The 22,979-nt window shown below is 34.9% G+C and overlaps 1 protein-coding gene across 4 annotated transcripts in view; it reads right to left on the bottom strand.

The window, feature by feature from the left end:
* Positions 1-22,979, bottom strand: part of LOC118191572 (cyclin-dependent kinase 14-like) — a 221,362-nt gene that overhangs the window by 63,982 nt on the left and 134,401 nt on the right. For 3 of the 4 annotated variants that reach the window (XM_085817778.1, XM_085817777.1, XM_085817775.1), the window contains exon 5: positions 21,411-21,586. In XM_085817778.1, coding sequence (XP_085673904.1) covers positions 21,411-21,586 — 176 coding nt within the window. The remainder of the gene's footprint in view (positions 1-21,410; positions 21,587-22,979) is intronic. The other variant, XM_085817776.1, reaches the window with a different exon arrangement.

Here is a 22,979-nt window from a genome sequence, read left to right as displayed (position 1 = left end):
AAACCCTGCTTTAAATTATATAATTGTTTTAAAAATAGACTATTAACCAACATTCAGTGGAATGCAACTTGAATGCATCGAATAATTCTGTTACAAGTTTTGAAACTTATGGAAAGTATGTTTTTCCATCGAAAGTCAATGTGTCATCCTTTACCTGAAACCTCTTTCTTTGCGGCCATAACTTAATAAACTGGAAATCATCGAAGCGAAGCAGAAAGAGCAAAACCGCTGACGCGTATTTTGAGGAAGCCTGTTCAAACAAACAAAATAGAGTTCAGTTCTGATCACACTAGACACCACAAGCGACTTAGTGTCACGTGATAGTGAAGATATTCGATCTTAAAAGCTTTGCTCTGACTACTTTGCATTTGAAAAAAAAAAAAAAAAAAAAAATGCTTATCGCGTTACACGTGCTGTCTTTCTTGAAGAAATTTGTATCGATTCTACTGGGGTTTAGGAAAGCTTTTAGAGGAATATTTGATACCGATATTTTCCTCTATGATCGCTATGAAATTCTAACTGAACGCGCTTAGGTATGCACAGAGGTTTGCAACTGCTAAGATATTCCTTTCAAAATATTTTTTGCAGTAAATAAAATCATCCAAGTCTATGATTACAGAACGTTTTCCCATCCGAATGATTTCCGAGATACATCTGCTGAGTGCAGAAATTCTAACACAATTTCGTTCAGCTGTATTTTAAACTGCATTTTAAAAACTATTGATTTACAAAGTTTACATCATATTTCATTAGTTTATAGCGCTTTAACTGTTAAAACCCGTATTTTGTTGAAATGATTGGAAATTTTTGCACTCCCTCACAACCATCTCCTGTTATTAATATGTGAAGAATCATCTGTAAATCAATTAGTTAGACTGCTGAAGGATAGTGCTACCTAGAGCCACCAAATTTTGAATACAGGTAATCCTACACCAGAACACGGAAAGTCCGTTTTTTCTATGTCTAATTCTTTTATTTATTTTATATTTTGAGCAAACTTAAAAAATATTTGATTAACAAATTCAACAATTTAAAAACATTGTGTTGCCACTACCCAAAATAAAGTAATTTTATCTTTCACGCAGTAGTGTGTGGCCATTCTCAAACAGTAAGTTATTGGATTTATCTTTCAAACTTAATCTGTCCCTGTTATTGATTACGAAATTTAACCAGTTTTTAATAGTATTTTTAACTTTTTAGTAATGTGCTTGATCGAACTTATATTTAAGTAAATTAAAGAGTTATTTTATGTTCTGAATCTGTGTTGTCATATCTGTCTTTTCGTTTCCTTGCCAGAATGCAAATTAACTCTAGCGTATATCTAAATAAGGGGTTGAAATTATTTAGAAAGGGCGTATTCTGCCTTCTGAACGCCACGTTACTAGTTTGTTATTCTCAGTTAATTGTTCCTGTCTTCGGCAATGCTTGGTTCTTGCCGATAGTGCTGTCGCTCTGGTAAGCTTAAGAGCCAGCTTTCGCGTTTAAGTTTCTCTGTGTAGCCTTTGGCTAATAAATACTTCGATTACATTTTAAATTTAAAATGCTATCTTGAGGTCACGCCATAAATGCTGATGATTTGTAAGCACCAGTTGTAGCTTCTATTCAACTTACTTAATCTTAAACAAAAGGCTCTTTTACACCCTTCTTAAGTTTCTGTTGCATATTAGACATAGCAATAAGTCCCTTACAGTCTAGTGAAGATTTGCCTGAAGTTACATTTAGTGAAAGGCAAATTCCCTACAAACTCAATAAAAATACATTTAATTCATGAACCCACCAGCGGCCGAGCGGTAAAGACGCTGAACACTGGTAGTTCGGTCCGAGGTTCGAATCCCGCGAACGGGCTGGCTGCATGGGCGTTTTCGTGGTTTTCCCCATGTGTAACGTGTATACGAGCCAGTTTCCCTTGGAAAGTCCTCCACGAAAGGCATCCCTCCCCTTAGGCAGATAGCCCTAGTGTGCTTTGCCATAATTAAATACCAAATACCAATACCAACATTTAATTCATGATGTGTCAAATTAATATTTTTTTTAAATACTCGCAGTTTTTTGTCGTTGTAATGTGTAAAAAAATTCTTCTAACGCCGTATGGTACGTAACTGAAGCATTTTTGTTATTTTTTTGATTTTTTACATTTTGTGTGTCTTTCGATATGTTATATACGTATATTGATGGTGAAGACGTAAGATGCAGTTGCCCTGTCTTTTACAATAGCTATTTCCTGCGAGGTTATATTCTGATCTAGCATATGTAATCCGTACTAATTTGTAATTGATCTATGATAAAAGAAATTTCCCAGCATGTACTAAAATATTATTTTGGATATTTTAATTAAATTACTGAAAGTTGTTATATAAAGCATTGAACTTTTAAAATGTTAGGTAACACAGAAAGGGATAAATAAGATATAAAAACAAATTATTCTACTTGGAACTCAATCCAAATAAAGTACTTTTGAATAAGAGAATTGGCTTTAAAGTAAGATATTAAATATGCGAAATAAAGATTTATAATTTTGAAATGTACTAACCTTACACATTTTTGATTAAAAATTTATAACGAAATTCACCATTATATCTTGCCTTCTCCAAGTTGAAATAAAACCTTGCAATATAACGATCATTGAAACTTAAAATGAAAAGTTAAAGTTGCATTCACATAAATTTATTACACATTTGTACCCCAATTATTTAGAAAATTATTTCAAAATATCTGTAATGATTAATTAATAGCAAAGATTTCTTTCCCTAACGCATTATCCATTTTTGAAATTATTCAATAATGTTCCTTTTTTATACATATAAAAATAAGTATCAAATTATTTTAAGTACTGGTACTTAAAATGCTATTAAAATTATTTACGTATAATGTTATGCTAAAAATTATTGTAATTTATTTTCAGCGTGACTATATTAATAATAAAGTATTACCATACATCCTTGTTTTTAAAAGCCTGAATTTGAAATAGTTACATATCTCGAAGTGTTTTGCACAGAAAATGTGATTAAAAGACGTTTATTCACCTGAGGATTGTACATCCTAAGAAGTTTATTCATTTTTGAAGCAGCCCTTAAGGCAAATTTCCTACTGAAGAGCCGTACTGCCCTTACTGCATACTGTCCCTGTTCTTCCCGTCACTGTCCGAATCAAACGGACTTTCATTTAATGACGTTTTCCAAAGACCAGTTATAAAAAAAACTGAGACAGTTCAGGAGCTTAAGATAAAGAATGCTCTCTCATTTAAGGCAATCTGTCTTCTGTTTCACGAACCCAGAAACGCGTGAGTGCCACTTTTAGGAATATGCGTTAATTTCTTTTGGGGGTGATTAACTGAATACATTTGCTGTAGATGTGGCAATAGTAATAACAATAAAATATTTAAAATTTAAGAACTGAAGTACTATGAAACTTCATCCTAGACTTAGCTATGATTATCCGCTTCGAAATTCCGAAAATGTTCTGAAACGATATTCACTATTAATGACAAATTTCTTACAAACACAAATATAGAGTGTATGAATACTAGACGAATTTTAAAATCTTGTAGGATTGGTATGGTGCACCCAGACGAATTGGAATCACGTAGCGGTGAATTACATAGAATAAGATCGGAAATACTTTCCTGATGTGGCAGAAAGCGTCAGTCTGGGCTGATTCAGATGAACGTAAGAATAACATGAAAAAAGTAGACCCACTTCGGTTTTAAAACCCTCTCAGCGTTACGGCCGGAAAATTCCGCATAGAATGCTGCCTTCTATATTCATTATACATAAAAATTTCTGCTAGTTTTTAATGTATCTGATTTCGGTTTGGATGTATATTGGAAGAAAAGGAATCAAGGTACAAAATGAGAGTCATTTTTTAATTAAAATCAAGAAAATTCCACTTATTCATGACATTTTTAGGAGCTTTGAAATTTCAGGGCTAAACCCGTAACCCGTAACGCCCGTGGGTTGAAATAGCTAGATTGTTTTCCAATTTAAAACTTCCAATAGCAGTTTTCAGTTATGGGAACAGCTTGTTTAGAATCTAAGAAGAAATTTAATTATAGAATCTTTATTCCTATGTTATCGATATCCATATTTTTTTTTTTTTTTTTTGCTATAAAATTAAAACGACTTCAAATTTCCGTTTGGAATAACACAGGCTGCCTTTTCAGTTAAGTGTCACGGATTGTTCTCTGTCATATTCTCTTGCCATTGTGGGGACAGACCCAACTTGGTCATCACGGAATACACGCTTTTGTCTTCCTCCTCTGAGAATGGACATTTTGTCCGCACAAAAGATGGGACAATGGTTGAGCTTGGGAAGCGAAGGAAAGACACGAAGAGAGATAGGAAAGGAAGCCTCTAACAATTGGTTTCCCTAGCAACGGATCCATATGAAAGACAATAGCCAGTTTGCAGGGTTACTGGCCATTGTATTCACCACTCTCGACCTTTCTGGGAAGCAAAGTTTGATTAGTATATTCCATAACAAAATACGCTAGAGGAAACTCTAACATTTTTACGTGATTTAAATTTATACAAACTACCAGCTTATGTTGAAGATTTTTGATGAATTACAATTCCAAAGAATGCGATGATTGCAGAATTTGGGGATACATAAAAATGTATTAAATATTTATTAAATTCATAAATCTGTGACAGTTTACATATCGTGACATGTTATAAACAGATTGTATTTGACACTAATAATGTATTTTTTAATATGTGTGCATGTGTTTTATTAACGAGCTAACGAGGGCTCTCTGCCTAAGGGGAGGGATGCCTTCGTAGAGAACTGTCTGAGGAAAACTGACTCGTATACACGTTACACATGGGAAAAATCAAGATTGCAGCCAGCCCCTTCGCGGGATTCGAACCTCGGACCGAACTACCAGTGTTCAGCGACTTTACCGCTCGGCAGCTGGTGAGCTTTTTTTAATATGAAAGATAAATTTATCCATCAGTATGTGCAACAGCTTCTAAAATTGGCACTTGCCGATTTGAAGAGTTAAAAGTTTTCTCTCACAATATTACAAATAGCTATCAGAATGGGAATCTGGTCAATAAGCGTTTATAAATTTATGAAAAGTTTATAAAGTTTATAAATGCTGCGGCAGAGTAACGTAATGTAACATAATGCATAACAGAGAAACCCTTGACATAAACGTAAGACAAAAGTGCACATGGGTATTTTAATAAAACAACAGTACAGAAGTTTTAATTTATGCTAGCTGCATGTTGTATGAAAAGTACACTTCTGAGAGATAACACTTTATTTTAATTTGGAAGCTAAACCCACATAATAAAACGCATAACAGGAATTAAATTTTATGGTTTATGTTCGAGATGTTACTCAATTTATACATAGCACTTTTTTATCTTCTTTGCCAAATTTTTATTTTCTATGTTTAGACATAGGATAATTCCTTTTTAAGATTTTGATATCTGCATCCTTGAAAATTACTTCCTATATAAATTGTAGAAAGAGTGATTGTTTTTTTATAAGGCGCAGTAAACAACATTTAAATGTATTAATTTAGAAGTCGAACAACAAAAATCAGACTACATTGAGATACTGATACTTTGACAAAAGATACTGATACTTGTTGTTTGACTTCTAAATTAATACTTGTACTTTTAATATTCCAATGCTTCTTCAGTAAATGCAGACTGACCCCTAATTCTATTTACACTGCTAATTAGGAAACTGAAAAAAAAATAATAAAAGCTTATTCAATATTTAGGCGAAGTGATTAATTTAACATTAAAGAAGTGCTGAAAACATAAAATTAGCATGCTTAGTATTTATTTCGCGATTATACTGAAGCCAGAAAAAATTCTAGAAATAAAGCATTTTCATAAATTTTCAATTACTCTGCTTTCAGAGATTATGATTCAAAGTTTTTATCCTATAATTTTTCATTTATTATTTATTAATTTCGATTTATTTGAAACATAATTTTAGGTGCAGAAAGTTTTTTCCCCTTTAACTGCGATATGAATCATGTTGCAGATACTCTTATATCACCATTTTGCTGCATACCTGCCCTTTATTTGTTATCTCAGTCTTTTTATATATTGCCTGTACAAAGTTTAAATTGCTTGCAACATTTTTTTTAGGTTAAAAATATCTGACAGTTTCCCTTTTTAACTACCCTTAATGTTTTAACACCATTTGCTTTATTTAAAGTAGCAGCTCTTTGAAATTTAGCCGATTGTCGCTGATTACTAACAAGTACTTTTCACAGGCAGAGCATGTTTTCAGCGACAATGTCCGTATTAATTCTAATATTATCTTGCACCTTCGAGAGAGAACAACTCTGCTTTAGCTGGCATTTGAATACATTTCCTATAGTTTACACAAATGTGCAAACTATGTTCATATATAGCTTAAAATTATGAATAGCAAGTTGAGGGTTTATTACCTCGTTAGAATTGTGGTATCGTCTGCATATTTTAAGACTTGAGTTAACGGCGGATTCGAACGGTCGTTAATAAAAATGTTAAACAATGTAGGAGCTAGAATAGACCCTTGTATGACGACCGAACCGATGACATATTTAGAAAAAGGGTTACCTACATTTTACGTTCTTCTTTTAAAGTAGGAGTACAAGTTTAATAAAGCTGATCGGAAGAGGAATTTATATTAATTTGTGAATCAGACTCTTGTGCCATATTCAGTCAAAAGCTTTTTCAATGTCGAGGAAGGAGGCTGCAATGTCTGATTTCTTAATGAATGCGTCGGAAATAATTTCGATAATTTTGAGAATTAGGTCATAGAATGTAGTGCTATGACTTAAAACATGTTAGTCATAGCACTGCCAAACTGAAATTGAGATGGCTTGAGAAGCGATCTTAATTATCATCAGTAAACCTGGAGTAATTATTCCAAAATTCCTCGCTGCGTATAGAAGCAGACTGATGGGTCTGTAGCTAGAAGTTAATTTGGGAGTTTTCCCAGGCTTGGGTATTGTGATGATAACAGACTGTTTCCAATGTCGTATGCAAGCATAGCTATATTAGTGAGAACGGCGATGCATTTTTAGGCAGTTGTATAATATCAGAGTTGCTTGTGTTGTCGAAACGCTTCCCTTTTTTTAGTATTAAATTTCCTGATTTGAATATTTACTTCTTTGGGAAGTGATGTAATTGGAGGTTTCTTCGCTGAGGAGATATTTACACAGATTTTAATTTCTTCTTCTTGCTCATACATAATAGCTGGGCTGGGGATGAACGTGCTCTCCAGTTTTGGTACCATAGTATTTTCAATAATTTCTTCTCAGTGTATAATCTGTCCCATGTGATGAACGGGGCGAAGTTTGTGATTTCTCTCTTCTGTGAAAATCCGTTCTTGCTTGCTTGCGTTTTTGCAGCTAGGATCACCATTCTTCATCTGAGACAATTTTTGTTCATAAAATTTGTTCGCGATGAGAGGTGCCCCTGATTTTAAATTTCACTATAGTTTTATGATCAGTAAGAAATTTTAAAACAAGAACCAAGTGTTTTGACAGTGTTGAACATTTTACTTTTATAAATTATTCTGCATTTCTTTGTTTAATATAATAGATTGTAAGAATGTATTTAACAACACGTTCAGTATAAACAAAATTTGCTTTTAATTATTTATTATATTCTCTGGCATTTTAAAACTCCAATTTTGATTTCTGGAAGATCTGATCTGCCAGGTTTCTTCAAAATACAATGCATTCTAGATCAAAAGATATTTCTCCAATTTTTTATTGGCTGACCATCAGTCACTTGTGTCTGTATTCCGGATCGGAAACCGGAAGGAGGGATCCCAGCTGTCAACGGCATGGACTCCAAATCAGGATGAAGAGCCAATAAAATCCATCCGTTGAGACCTCGGCAATCCGGTAGCAGAAAGGGCCAACAAAATCAAATTCTTCTGCAATGGGCTTTTATTGTCTTTAAAGGATTACTGCTAGCGATTGCGTTTTATTCCCGTCCCTCGAGAAAGAAGATATACAAGTCCACATAAAAAATTTCATCTAGCCTGGTTTATACAATGAGGAATAAAAAACTTTAAAATATTATGAACAATATACAATCTTCTTCATTTGAGTATAGTAGACTTGTTAAGAAACTTAGAACACTAGAGATTATCCTACATTTATACAGAAAAGCATGATGATTCAATATTTCTAGATATATCATTAAGGAACATATAGAACGAGTTTCCTTCATTTTTGTTTTATATGCATTATAAATAGGTTTTACTATTTACTATGAAATATCAAACTTAATTCTTTCCTGAACGTCGTTTGCCAACTGAAATGTTCGTAAGCCGAAACAATATGCCCAACAGGAATTAATGTAAATTGGATTAATTCACTCATAGACCACAGATAATGGATTATTCAAACTTTGCAATAGTATATTTTGCACAAGTTCATTCTTAACATAAAACCAATGGAAATCATTATATTTATATATATATACAGGTTGTATCGTAAATGTTGCTACAAACTTCTAGGGGAGGTAGGGCACATCATAAGGATTATGGATAGCATAGTAACCTATACCCGGAAATGTCAGGGGTAATTGATAACAGAGGTAGAAGATGAGAAAAAGAACAAGAATGATTAATTTGAAACATTTATTGGACATGAATACAAATGGTGTACGACAGCTTAAATGTTACAACAGATGCTCGAAATTTGCACCATCAGACGCCAAACATGCCTGACATTTGAATGCCGCGAATTATTTGATCTTTCTGGAGTAGTTTCTTCCCGATTTGCTTGACGATGTTCCACCAACTGTGCGGCGCACATGTGAATCCGACATGATGGGGTTCTTGCTTCTTTTGGATTGGCTGTTTGCAGCCATAGAACAGATCATTCCCGCATTGATGGGCGTGGTGGACCAGCTTCTTGGCCCCCCTGGATTTATCGAGCCTTGATTTCTTTTTGTGGGAAGTCATCAAACGTGTCGTGTATCATGACCCTGTTGTGTTTGAAATGGATCTCGTTGCAAGACTCGCCTGCCCAGCTGCTACAATCAACGAAACTCCCGGTGTGTTTGAACATGTCCGGCAATAAATGGTCCGTTAGTGTCAGGCATATCTGGAGTCTGATGGTGCAAACTTCGAGCATCTATTATAACATTCAAGCTGTCGTACACCATTTGTATTGATATCCAATAAATGTTTCAAATTAATCACTCTTGTTTCTTTTCCCATCTTCTACCTCTGCTACCATTTACCCCTGACATTTCCGGGTATAGATTCCTATGCACTTCTTAATCTTTATGATGTGCCCTACCTTCCCTAGAAGTTTGTCGCAACATTTACGGTACACCCTGTATATATGCATGTATGTATAAAAATGATTAAAAAATATTAAATCGATAAGTTTAAAAAAACGTAATTTAATTTTATTGTATGTGTACACGGGTACGAGGAAGACGAATAAGTGAGAAATGACAAGGAAAATGTTATTTTTTGAATGCGAAATTTCTTTCCACAAAAGCATCAGGTTACTCTTAGGAGGAGGTTTCTTTCACGTTCTTCTTTGTTTTTAAACGTCATTCGACTCGACTTGAGACTAACTGGACTTCTGTGTCGATGAAAACTTGTCCGATGTGATTTAGTATTGCCTATGTTTTAAAATGTTTTTAAAGTTGGATATGGCATTTTCATTCAAAATGCTTACGCTGTAGCTTGCGACTGCTTTATCTGGGTAATATCGTTACGTGAAAACACTTCATCTCTGGGTCATTACTTTTTGTTGCTGCTCTTGAAGTCGTAATTCTTTTCCGTTGAGCTCATTTTCATTCTCTAGTAAATTCTTCAGGTCACTGTTAAACTTCCTAGCCAGTAGGTCTGTCTAAGATGCAATATCATAGGTCATTGGTAGCGAACCTTTTCGGGCCGCATGCAAGTGGAATACTCGGGTACCATTCCGTTTAAGATATTAAATTAGAATTATTCTACCTCAAAATGTTTAGATTTGAAAGCTGGAATCTATTTAACAATGAAAGTATCAAAAATCACCGGCAGTCTGCAATAAATTTGAATCCCTTTAGCAAACATTAACTGCATCAACTTTGGCGTATTCTTTGCAATGTAACAAGTAATATGATTGGTCCAATTATCTGAAACGTCATAAATTGGGTCAATAAATATGTATATAATTTCTATGGCGATATATGAAAATCTTACATCTAGGCTTAAATCCTATGCCAGTGGCATTATGAGATAAGTAAGTAAGTGAAACCTTCAAAAACAGACTAAAACACTTATTTAAATTACATAGTATCCTTTTATTGCTATTATTCATTAAGGAAGTAATATTTTAGTCGCATGCCGGCTGATGAAGCTCTGCATGCCAACTGTGACACGTGTGCCATAGGTGCAAAGCATTCTAAAATGTTAAAGCCTCTGCATTCAATCCAATCAGTTATTCCTTCCAAGCCGAATTCATATTCATGGTTCCTGCAAGTCGCTTACATTATTCATTTACATTAGAGGCTATGAAAATAATGAATTTTGAAAAATTTTTTAGGATGAAATCCTTCAGATTAAGGTGATAGCCTTTCAGCTTTGAAAAATGAAAAATATATAAATTTTCCTGAAAATATTGAATTTTGAATACATTTGAAAAATGATGAAAACTGATATGTTTATTGAATTTTGAAAATGACGAAAGTTTATATATTTTGGAGAAAATTTGAGATTTTTTTAAAGGGTGTGAAAAAAAAGGACTGTTCTGGAACAGTCCTTTTCACATTTCTAAGCGCTGTGGTCCTGATTCTAAGCGCTGTGGTCCTAAACTGAAATTACATTGTTTAAAACAAAGCATTATTATTTTTATGTTTCTCGGGATTTTTCTGTTTGTTTGAGATTACATTATATTTTTAGAATTATATTTAGTTATATTTTGTAATAACTTTCTAGTTTTAGATTATAATACTTTGATTGATTATTTTCGTAGTATTGCTGTCATTAAAGCCATCTTATTTCAAATGAGAAATTAGCTGAATTACTGATATTTATGAAAGTCATATAAGCATTCTTTAAAAGTGCACTCTTGAGTATTGCCCATTTTGTCTTACTTTCGAGATGACTGTAATCACGACCTTCATCCCTGTTAAGCACGATGTCTATAGTTCAAATTTCTGCAAATCAAATTCATGTGCGTTGTGTAAGCTCTTTGAACATCCCATCTTTTGATTTTAATGACAAAATAGCACAATATAGTGCACACCAGTGATATTTGTTCCTTTAGCTCACGTTTTCCTGAAGAATTATGACTGAGATAAGTGCGGGTGTGTCACATGAAGACATGGTGTCCCCTTAGTGTTGACTAATCAATTTTCCGTCGCCCGTCAGTCTGGAATCTGTCATTTCACCTGGCCAGTCTTGTGCTATGAATTGCTGACCACACGGTCTTATCACTTGCAGCCACACAATGTGGAATAAACGCAGAGGGCGTTCACTATTCATATATTGTTGCGTGACAGTTAGAAATTCACAGATTACACTCATTGCGTTATGCGTTTACGCCCAAGTTATTTGTCAAGTTTCGGTAGCATGGAATAGAAGAATTGTGGCATTATATGGTAATACGTTTCATTGAAAGAAATGACTACGTAACACTGAGCTTTTTGTATTAATGAATTTAACGAGTTGTGCTTTGTGAATATGGAAAGCATGCCGAATAAATTATTTATTAATAAATCCTTGATCATGTTATTCAGCACTTTATTGCCATGCATTCGGAATAACAACCATTTTCTCAATTCAAATTTTCCTTATTTAGGTTTGTAACGAAACTATACGTACGTAATGCTTATAAGATTAAATGCCGACGAGATGATCTGTTACCTGGTTGATTTTAAAATAAGGCAAAGCGCATAAATAGTAGGAAGGAATGCCTTAATAGAGGATTTGTTAAGGGAAAGTATTTCGTACCGAGGGTTTTACACAAATTTAGAACGATTTTGGGGCCGTTTAATTAATGTATTAAACATTGCAGAGTCATTAGGTAATTTTAAGCAGGGGACATGAAAAATGCGCAATGCGCCTGCCAGGACTCGAACCTGGACCTCTCGAATACGCGCCGAGTGTGCTATCGTTACACTACGAAAGCATGCAGAAAGGAGTGAGAAAATACCTTATAATGTAAAGAGTACGCTTTTAAGTGAGCGATCCGATAGCCTTTATTCTGGACTATAAGTCTATAAGGTATTTCTTCAGTCTTCCTAAGCATGCCTTCATTGTGTAGTGGTCAGCACACTGAGCCGGTATTTCAGAAATCTGTGGTTCAATTCCCGCCAAAGGTGTTGCTAATTTTTCAATCTCTCTTGTTCCCCCCCCCGACCAAAAAAATACCTAATGTCTCTACAGTGGTGACCAAACTAAAAGGGTGTTGGATGAGGATTCTCTACACCCAGGATTTGGCGATTGGGTCCCCTAAATCCCCAGTCGCCCTTTAAAAGGGAGAGTGTATAAGGTATTTCTCCCGCCTTCCTAGCGTGTCTTCGTTAGTGGTCAGCACACTGAGCCGGTATTTCAGAGGTCCGTGGTTCGATTCCCGGCGAAGGCGTTGATGATTTTTCAATCTCTCTTGCTTCCAAAAAATCCTAATGTCTCTACAAATCTGCAGTGTGATTTCCATGATAGAAGGATTTTTCGTAAAATTTCCTGGGGTATGATTTCCATTTCTATTCGACTACTTTACAGAGTCCATTAACCGTGGTGGGCTTGTGCTTAGAAGGAATTCTTTTCAACAGACTAAAGGTACAATAGTACATAGGTGAACGTCAGGGAACGTTGAAGAGTTACATATGGAATACTTTTATCAGTCTTCATTTTTTCAAGGAATGTTGTGGTACTTTTCGAAGTATGACTTGTTGCTTTATTTGGACGAAGTTTCACTTTTTGAAAGCCATTTGGACAAAGAAACGGAATTTTTGTGAACATTAGACGTAAAATTTTCTCTTGATAGTAGAGCTTATTTTAACATTTTTTTCTGCTTTACTTATTTTTAATTTCCCACTGTAAAAGAATCTTGCGACAATCATAACATCCTTACTGAAGTTTTCGTTTTCTTTACATCGACAGAATCAGGTTTGTACATTTTTTCCCTTTGTTTTCTGCAAAAAATAGACCCTTTTTTTGTTGCAGTCATTTAAGTAAACCCACGCTTCATGGAAAAACACAATGTATTTCCATTTATCTCCTACCAAGCCGCATGCGTCTGCAGAAGAATTTACAATTACAAGAATTACAATATTTTAAATTGTATATTTTGGTTTATTGTTTTATTTATTGTTGCTACAGATGTATTTAAAGATTTTGCAATTGATTTCTGCTTCGTTGGATTTTCTCTTTTTCCCAGCTTTTTGACATGCAAAAATTCTGAAACAGTTGAAGGAACGTTTAGTACACAGCACACGTCTTCTTATGAGAATGCATCTGATATTAGAGAACCAATCCTTAACTGAACGTTCCAGCCTTTAAGAATCTTCACGCAAAGTCACGTATTTTCGTGCCTTGTTTTAGGCCTTTTCTATGTCAAGAACACAGAGAGAGAGAGTAGATGATCTCTTTTGACAAGGCTTTACGGATAGAAGTTTTCGAAAGAAGCATGTTATCAATAGTTGTTCTACTTTTACGGAAACTAATGTGGTATGGGCAAATATGTTCTTTTCTAAATACAGTAGAACTCTAATTATCTAAATCAATTCGTGCCAGACCCCATTTGGATAATCAAAAATTCGGAAAATTGGATTTTTCCGAAAAAAGGATCTACGTACACTAATTAATTTCTGTACGTACTGTATGTTGAAAATGGGAGACAAAAACTATTTTTAAAGAAAAACAGGTTTCAAGTAATTAAAATGAAAAGTCAACACTTTTACGTACATGTCATATAGAGTACTGTGCAGTACTTACAAGTGCTTAAAGTCATTGCTTGGTGAACATCTCGGTCAAAGCAATTTGTTTGAGTGTCTTCATCTGTTTTAGGACAGCCAAGTCGCGCATCCACTTGACAATGAGAAGGTGCATGTGGTCACACTCGGGCTGACGCTCCATCCACTTCAACGCAGTTTCAAGGCCGGCAAACGCTTCATTAACTGATGGTCCCGCGTCTGCTTCAACTTTGACATTATGATCATTTTCTTCCTCGACACTTTCTTCTCTCACGCTTTCAATAAATTCATCATCATTTAGAATTTTAAACCAGGGTCTGACGAATCACACGCCATCCATTCTGCTATATCCTCAGCACTAACTTCTGAACATACAGGAATTTTCAAAAGAATGTTTCTTAATTCCTCAAGTGGCACGTCATCCTCATCTTCTCCTGTCTCTTCCCTTTCCTTTTCTTGAGCTTCTTTTTCCTTTTTCTCCTTTTCCTTTTCTTCTTCAGTTGATACGCCTTTCAACTTGTTCTACGCACGTTTTAATGTGACTGTTTTAATCAAGCTCCAAGCTTCCGCAACCATAAAAGCACAATCTTTCAAATTTATGTTTTGGTGGTTAGCCCACATACCTTCTTCGTCTTCGCTCTCTATCAAACGTTTCCTTAAAAGTTGCACTGTTTCGATAATAGACTGGTCCATTGGTTGCAATAAACCTGTGACGTTTAGAGGTTAAATAAATTATTGTAAAAATTTGTAGACAGAATAGTTATTTTACGAATCACAGTTACGTCTCCGTCTTAATATTTTTCTTAAATTCTGAAAGCGATTCGGATAATCAGCGATTCGGATAGTTGGAGTTCGGGTAATTGGACTCGTACTGTAGTAGACTAAGCGGAAGTTCATCATTTGTTTTTTCAAATAGTCTGCAAACGCAACTCAACTCGTAAGAGCCGCTGGAAAGTAGTTGCAAGGATTCTTTAGATCTTTTCCTGGCTTGCGTACAGGAATGACAGCAGCGTACTTTCATGCACGGGGAAAGCTATGCACCCTTCACACTCGATTGTGCATAGGGCATTTAGTGACTTAAAGAAAGATGCTTCAGCATTCCGGCACTAATGCCATCTGTACCCGGGCTAGACCCGTGTGTCTATAATAAAGCTATCCTTAATCCAAGCAGCAAAAATTCACTATTGTGAGGCTCGACGTTGGGAGTGTTGAAATGAATGGGAATATTTTCTGGAATTTTGAGCAAAATTCGCCGATATTCAAAGCCGAGTCGAATAACCAGTATTCAGTGGTCTCATACAAAAGGTCGCTGGTGAAACATTCAAATTAAGAATAAGAATTAAAATTGGAGTCAAATAATCCTGAGGATTTTTTACTGGTTTTGATTTATAGTTAAATTTTAGTTAAAGCAACTTTCCTTTCATTCTCATTTTCATCCAGGCTTTCCTACTAGAATGCTGATCAGATAGGGCGGGTGTATTCACATTATGAGAGAAAGAAGTGCTATTAAGTGATTTCGGAAGGGGATTTTAGAGCATGTTAAGCCTGTTTGAAGGCCACGTTATTACTTCGACTTACCAGCGACTTGATTCTGTGGCGTTGAGTGCTTCTAGCCACTAAGCTTGTTTCCGCCAGCTTCTATGAGTCAGAGCTTTCCTGCGCGTTAACTTATCCTGCGAGCCGTTAGGCTAGTTAACTTACTTTTCTTTTAATTTCAAAATTGCCTGTTTGAGTTATGCCAGAAGTTCTGGCTATTTTCTCCATCAGGACAGGGATACAAGATAATGTTAACTATGTAGAGACCTTAGGTATTTTTTGAAAGCAGGAGAGATGAAAAATGAGCAATGCCCTCGCCGGGACTCTAACACGGACCTCTCGAATACGCGCCGAACGTGCTTACCACTACACCACGAAGGCATACTAAGAAGGCGGGAGAAATACCTTATATACTCCCTCTTTTAAAGTCGACTGAGAATTAGGGGACCCAGTCGCCAATGAATGGTGAAGAATAATCATCCACCACCTTTTTTAGTTCGGGCGCCTCTGTAAAGATATTAGATTATTTCGAAGCAGGAGAGATAAAAAATGAGCAATGCCCTCACCGGGACTCGAACCACGGACCTCTCGAATACTCCTCGCGCGTGCTGACCACTGCACCACGAAGAAGGCGGGAGAAATGCCTTATATAAAGGCAGCTCGTATTTTTTAAAATCATAAGAGTAGCTTTCAGAAGTTTTATTCTTTTTTACCGAAAATAAGAGATTTAACTATTCAATAGGCATTTAAATTAATTTATTGTATTTCGTATGACTCATATTGCAGTATTCATATATATAGTGATATATATATTTAATTGGAACATAACTTACCGAATTTATAACAATTGTGGTGAGTTTTAGATTTAGCGCAAGAAAGTGCAACCACCGAATATTTTAGTGAGGAAACAAGGAATGTTTTCTTCTAAAGCGTTTTATTATATGAACTTTATATAATAAAATAATCCTCTTAGATAAACTTTACAAATAAAAACCTGATGATGTTCATGCATTATATGAGAAAAACAGAATAAATAATTTATTTATAATAAATATAGATATACTCGAGAGGTTTTGTAATAATTTCATTTGCTTTCAGCATAATGCGCCATCGCAACTTTAAAATACATTCTAACATGGTATTTACCCCAAAAGTAATGCACTACACTAAACAAAATGTGTTAAATAAATGCATAAATATGTTATACACCTCTCTATTATTTTTTAGATATGGATTCTGCATCTAAAGAAAATATATTCTTGAAGAGTTTTAGGCCCTATATGGAAATTTATTCCCAACTAAAAAATCATTGTTATATCTAAACATTTTCACAGGACTAGTTTCTACGGTTTTCCGAACCATCATCCTCAGCTACCAAATTGCAAATGAACGAGATAAGATAAGAATGGCTGGACAGGAGCTACTGACGCCATCGATTGATGAAACCAGAAAACTAAAACATAATTTCTTTAAGGGTGGAAGGTAAAGATGGATTGGAATTAGGGTCGTTAACTAGAACAGAAATACTTTTTTGAATATAAAATGCCTCTAGAAAATCTAATTCACCAATGGAAGATGGTAAAGTGTGATTTTCGGACCAACAATGCTGGGCAACAGAGGGAATTCTGTGTTTTCTTTTTCCTAGCATATGCCTCATGTTCTTCAACTCGAAATTTTAAGGCTCTATTAGCTTGACCAATGTAAATTAAATCATACTGGCAAGGAATTCTGTAAATACCCCAGGAATTCATATCGGGTATAGGGGAACTCATATCGGATATGAAGGAGAATTTGTTGCTTGTCTTCTAAATTAATATATATTGGGCGTGTTATTTTACCTTAAAATGAGATTTATTTACAGTTTTAGAAGTTTACATTTTAGCGCGCATCTCTTTCACACTTGAGTAATTCTTATGATATTCATATATTCAATAATCAAAAACCTAATTAAAATTTCAAGACAGGAAAAGCAATCAACGAGTCAATTTCCCTCATAGCTGCGTTTTAAAATTCAGGCCGACTGACTAAGCATTAAAAATGAGTTGGACACAAAGATACGAAACATACACTTTATTCAGAAAGTGTTGTCTGCGAAGGGTATCGGCCAGAGAAGAACTGCTCATCACGAGGGCTTCATGTCAATTGTTTTTTGTATACAGTATGCTAAAATTGCTGTATATCGATTTACCTTTTTCCAATTAATCTCTCTTTGGTAAATGATGAGCAAAGAGAGAGGGGATTGAAGAAAGGATATTTACTGCAGACACGCTTCCCGACGCATGGATGTTTCTTAACGCTTCCTCCCAAAAGAGCACCTGTTGTCGGTCCGGCGAATACTGGCAGTCATTAATTTTAGTTTCCCGGATATGTCCGGATACCGGAGCGCGAAGATCGATGATCTGAGGTCTGATTAGAAAAGGGACACTTCCCAAGGGTGAGAAGAATTTCATTTTTATTAATGCTTTTACTTCCGGTGACAGATGCAGTAAGGTGAGAAGGCGAGAGCGTCCTAGAGAGAAACATGCTCGTTCATTAACGTCCGTTACGGTGTAAAGGAAGATGTGTGTAGATTAAAGGATCCGATGTTTAAATATGAAGCTGATAACTCAATTATCGTGATGCCAAGATAGAAACAAGGGCCGTTATTTAAAAAAAAAAAAAAAAAAAAAAAAAAAGAATTGACAAAATCAAATGTAATGACACCAGCTAATCAATAAACTGTAAAATATGTTTTCTACACAAAAATTCATTAAAATGAATCTTTATGTTAAAAGACCATATTTTTTATACTTACCATTTTCCCACATTATTGATGTTTAAAAGGGTTTTTAAAAGGGAATAATATTTTATCAAATTTCTTGTATTACGACCTATTGCAGTTCTGCTTTATTACGTTATTTAATATCTTAAAACATTCCTTGAGTTTTTACGCGTAAAGCAAATACAACAGTATGCAAATATGAAACCTCTGGCAAAATATATTTGGTAGGAAAATCAAAATGGGGCTTATAAAATTCTGAAGAAGGTGCAAACTATCATTAAGTTACATAATGAAAACATAGAAGCATGGCCGGAGATAACGATAACATTAGAAATTCTTTCTTTTATGTTTTGGATAATGCAAGAAATACAAAAGAGGCATGGTGGCTGACTCGTAAAATTTATAGACTGGGATATTTCTGTGCTACCAATCGATCTTCCAGAAATCAGTCAAATAAAAAATGCTCCAAAACATTAATAATCTATTTCTGGAGAGCCTATAAAGAAACAATCATATTTACTGTTAAAACTCTTGAAAATGTAACTTCATAGAGATAACGGAAGGAAAGATTTTGCCTTAGCTTCTTTATAACCAAGAGCAATTAGAAACTGCTTGGGAATCGGAATAACAAAAATTCAGTCGCTGTTTCCTTTCTAATTTGCCACTAAACAAAATGATTTCTCCATCACAGTAATATTAGAGACGATTAGATGAGAATGAAATGCTCCCGAGGACAACATCCAAGCAGCATGTACAGGTATGCCAAAGGGTAAAAAAAGTGCTTGTGACGACGTCACATTAAACTGAAGTTTTAAATTGTTATAACTTCATGAGAACAGCTGAGATATTGCATCAGATCATGATGCGAACAACTAAGAGATTGCATCAGATCATGATGCGAAAAACTAAGAGATTTCATCAGTTTATTTTGGCGACAGTTATTCGCTTAGTTTCTTGTAACATGACTAAGCGATTTTATTACACAAGAACTCATGTCAATAAAGTTTACCTGATAATCAGGCGGAATTGTACGATTGGTTGTTCTTTTCATTGGCTGATATGCTTAACTGATGGTTTAACTGTTTCAGTTTATAAAAAGTGGGAATTTGTGAACCTCGAGGCTTTTCTTCTACGCTTTTTTTTACGATGTTTTCACGTTTTCGTTTTTTCGCCTTCTTCGGAAACTTAATCAGTGGTATTATGAAGAAGCTTTTGCTGTTGTAATACCTGCTGTGGTTATCCTCATAGTTATTTTGCTACGTGCTGCTGCCTTGTTTTCTTCTAATCCCATTCTTCAAAAGTATTCCTTTTTTTTCGGACTTGGCATTTCGCCCGGTGGTGATCGTGCTGCAGACAACTGAACAACTGGTTGCGTGAACTGCAGTACCTATAACATCTAATGCAACGTGGATCATCCATGTCTTGGTAATTTTCTGCCATTCGAAATCTTCATCTTAAAAGGAAAACCTCCTCAGATCAACGATCACAACTTCCTTTCTTGATGGTTTTTAAACATAACAAGAGCCCATATTAATTTGAATGACAAAGTAAAATAAATTGATGGTATTCAGCAATGATGTGCTTCCCCTCGTCTCACCGCGGCCGTGGGCACTGACAGGAACGTACCATTATTAGCATTATTATTTCACCACTCTCTCCTACAAACACACAAACGTTGTGCCATAAAAATTTAAAACTACCACACTCCTACCGTAGGAATTCATGTTTTGTCAATAGGCTTCTCTTAACACCGAGGATTTTTATTCTGTGTTTGTGTTATAAATTCTGTTCAAGTAAAAAGGTTATTTAAACATTCTCATGATTTTGTAGCTACTTCAGGTATAGAGATGATTCATTTCACGTCTATTAAGGTTATTGGACTAATTAAATATCATCAGACCTAGTAGAACCTACAACCTTAAATCAGGAAACTAGATCCACCAAAAGAAGCTTTCCACATGAAATTATCTGCATTGGCGAATTTGCATAATGTATGATATTCCATAATAATGAAAAAAATACGTGTTGCATCACTACGAGATATGGTTGATACTGTTGAGTACGAGATCAAGTATCTTTGTCATGAGTATTTAAAACGTTATGGCCGTTTTAAGGGTACGCCATATTCCAGGTGAAAAGTGACTGACACGTGCCGCGGGATTTAAACAGGCCAGTGCCGAGAGTATTATGCTTTGTGGAGCATTCTCGGGAGCATAGTTGGGACCGGTGGTTATGGTAGAGCACATCATGATGGCTGTGGATTAACTGATCCGCATTGAGACCAATTACATCATTTTATGGCTTCTGTATTCTTCACTGGAAGTGAACTCTTCCAGTACGAGATTTTCGCCTTGTCTCAAGGTTGGAATTGAGTTACAGTAGCTTGAGGAAAGTGCTTATGAAGTACATGGTGATTTCCTTTCCTAACTCAACGGTTAGGCTCCTCTTGAGCACATATAGGATACCATAGAGCGCAAGTTCAGACTCACCATCTGCTCATGATCTTAGGAAATTGCGTGATTTTGTAGACTCATTATGTTCACAGAAGTAGAAAGCATGGAAAACATACAATGCCCTCTCCGAGATTCGAACTCTGAACATTCCTATACTAACCGGCCATGCTTCTATTCCACTAACATTTACACGTAACGTAAATGTTATGGCAAACGGTGAGGAGGGAGAAAATAGCTTTCTGTCTTTTAATCTGGTGCAATGTTCCAATGCACATTTACCGAGAATTTGCAGAATCCGTGCGAGGATGGGTTGCATCTGTTCTGCATGCCAAGAAAAAGAAACACAGTATTAGAAGCGCGGTCATATTTTTCTTTACCTGATCAGTGAAAGAAATGAAAGAGGGCCTACGGGGAGACGAGAACGGCCTGAAAGTTTCATGCATAAAAAAGAGCATTGTCAGATCGCTAGAAAAAATAAAAACCTGAAAGTGTATCTCTAGCAAATATTTTTGGTACCATCAGATAGGGTAATTGATTTTTTTATCTTTACTGATCTTGATGTAATCAGTAAAGATAAACGCTCCTCGATTCAAATACTACCAACCGATGTGACATCAGCATACGGAGACCAAATACTGAGTCATAGTACTAGTTGATACTAAGTCAATTACAATGCTTTTATTTTTAACATTGTTTTAAAAATTTGCTTCTGGAACTACGGGGGACATAGATATTATGGCATTAATTAATTGTTTGATGTAACGTATTTCTAACCTCATAGGTGGCGTTCTTGGCATATTTGTTAGGATCTCCAACGTTGAAAAATTCGGACTTTGGCCTGGGTGGAAGTCGGGGACGGACATCCAAGTCGCTTATTCTTGAGAATTCGCGGTTGAGGTGAGATTCGCCAGCTGACCATTGGCGCTTCACAGGTGATCGAAGACCTCCTACTAGAAGGAAAGGAAACTTCATTAATATCTAACAAACGTATAATAGACAGACAAACGGATGAGATACTTAAAATATAGAAGAAGATAACGAATTGCTATAGTAATGAATATAATTTTCTTTATTCGTCTTTAATTTCAGTTTAATGTTTATAACCATCATTTATACCAAGTACCAACACAGAAAAATCGAACTGAAGAAATAGATTACTACAAATTAGGCGTTTTGTTTTTCTTTTCATCATTATCTTCTAGTTTCAACTGCTTTATTTTAGGTTTTCAATTTTAGAGTTTATAGACTGCATTTGAAAGATATTCCTGCGTCAGTATTTACGGAATATTTTGTAAGAAACAAAATTTCTGATTTAAAATATTAAAATCAGAAGTGTTGAAAGTCACATTTTGGTTAAAACAGATTACTCCAAGAATTATGAAACGTTTGAATAAAGAATAAGAAGCAGTTAGGTATTGGGTTATTAAAAACATCACCTTTACGTTACTTAACTTTTAATTGCGTAAAAACGTTTTATTTTATAAGAAAATGTTTAGTTTCTATTTTTCACATTAAAGAGAATCATCAAAAAAGGAAATATAGTAAAACAATAATTTAATTTAGAACAGTGCTTGTATTAAGATAAATGATTTTTGATTACGATTTCATTCATTTTTAAAGAGGATTAAATAAACATTTTCTAGAAATAAGTTCCGTAATAAATAATCCTTATAAAATGGGAATTGTGTAATTATTTACTTTATGAAGAATAAATATTACTTCAAATTTTACAACACTCTTTTCCCATCTAATTTTTTACAGGGTTTTAATCTCGGAAAGATTAGATAATAACTTCATCAACATATACATATCTCTGCGTCTGGAAAGCCCATATTGCAGATTCCTGCAGTTTAAACAACTTGTTAGTTGAGGATTTCAGACGGGGTTTATTTTTACTTTTTGGGGAGCTAGTTGGTTTTCAACTCAGTTCGCTAGATTCATAATTTTAATATTGCGTGTTTCAATGTAATTAGCAGTTATTACTTAAATTACTTTTATTTAATAACATTTATATTTATTTTACTAAAAAGATATTTTTTATTTCACATAAATCCTTGATGGGTTTTTTACAATGCAATATAACCAACATAGGAGCACTGAAACCTGCAGAAGATTAACTATATTTCAAAGCAGGAAACCGGAAAAGTGAAGAGTGCCCAAGCCTGAATTAAACTCCGAACCTTTCGGTTGCTACCTGGACATGCTTCCAATTAAATCGCGAAGGCACGCGGGAAAATAAATTATTCTTTATAAACTGAATGTTCGGAATATTTTCCTACTTTAGACAGAATGCTTTCCTATTTTTCTTATTTATTTCCTATGAAAGTCGTAGTTTTGTTGCGA

Source organism: Stegodyphus dumicola, chromosome 5 (genome assembly GCF_044657685.1).
Source record: "Stegodyphus dumicola isolate Sdum_Otavi_A_Nest chromosome 5, ASM4465768v1".
Taxonomy (NCBI): domain Eukaryota; kingdom Metazoa; phylum Arthropoda; class Arachnida; order Araneae; family Eresidae; genus Stegodyphus; species Stegodyphus dumicola.
Note: the sequence above shows the minus strand (reverse complement) of the source record. Positions and strands in the feature narration are given on the sequence as shown.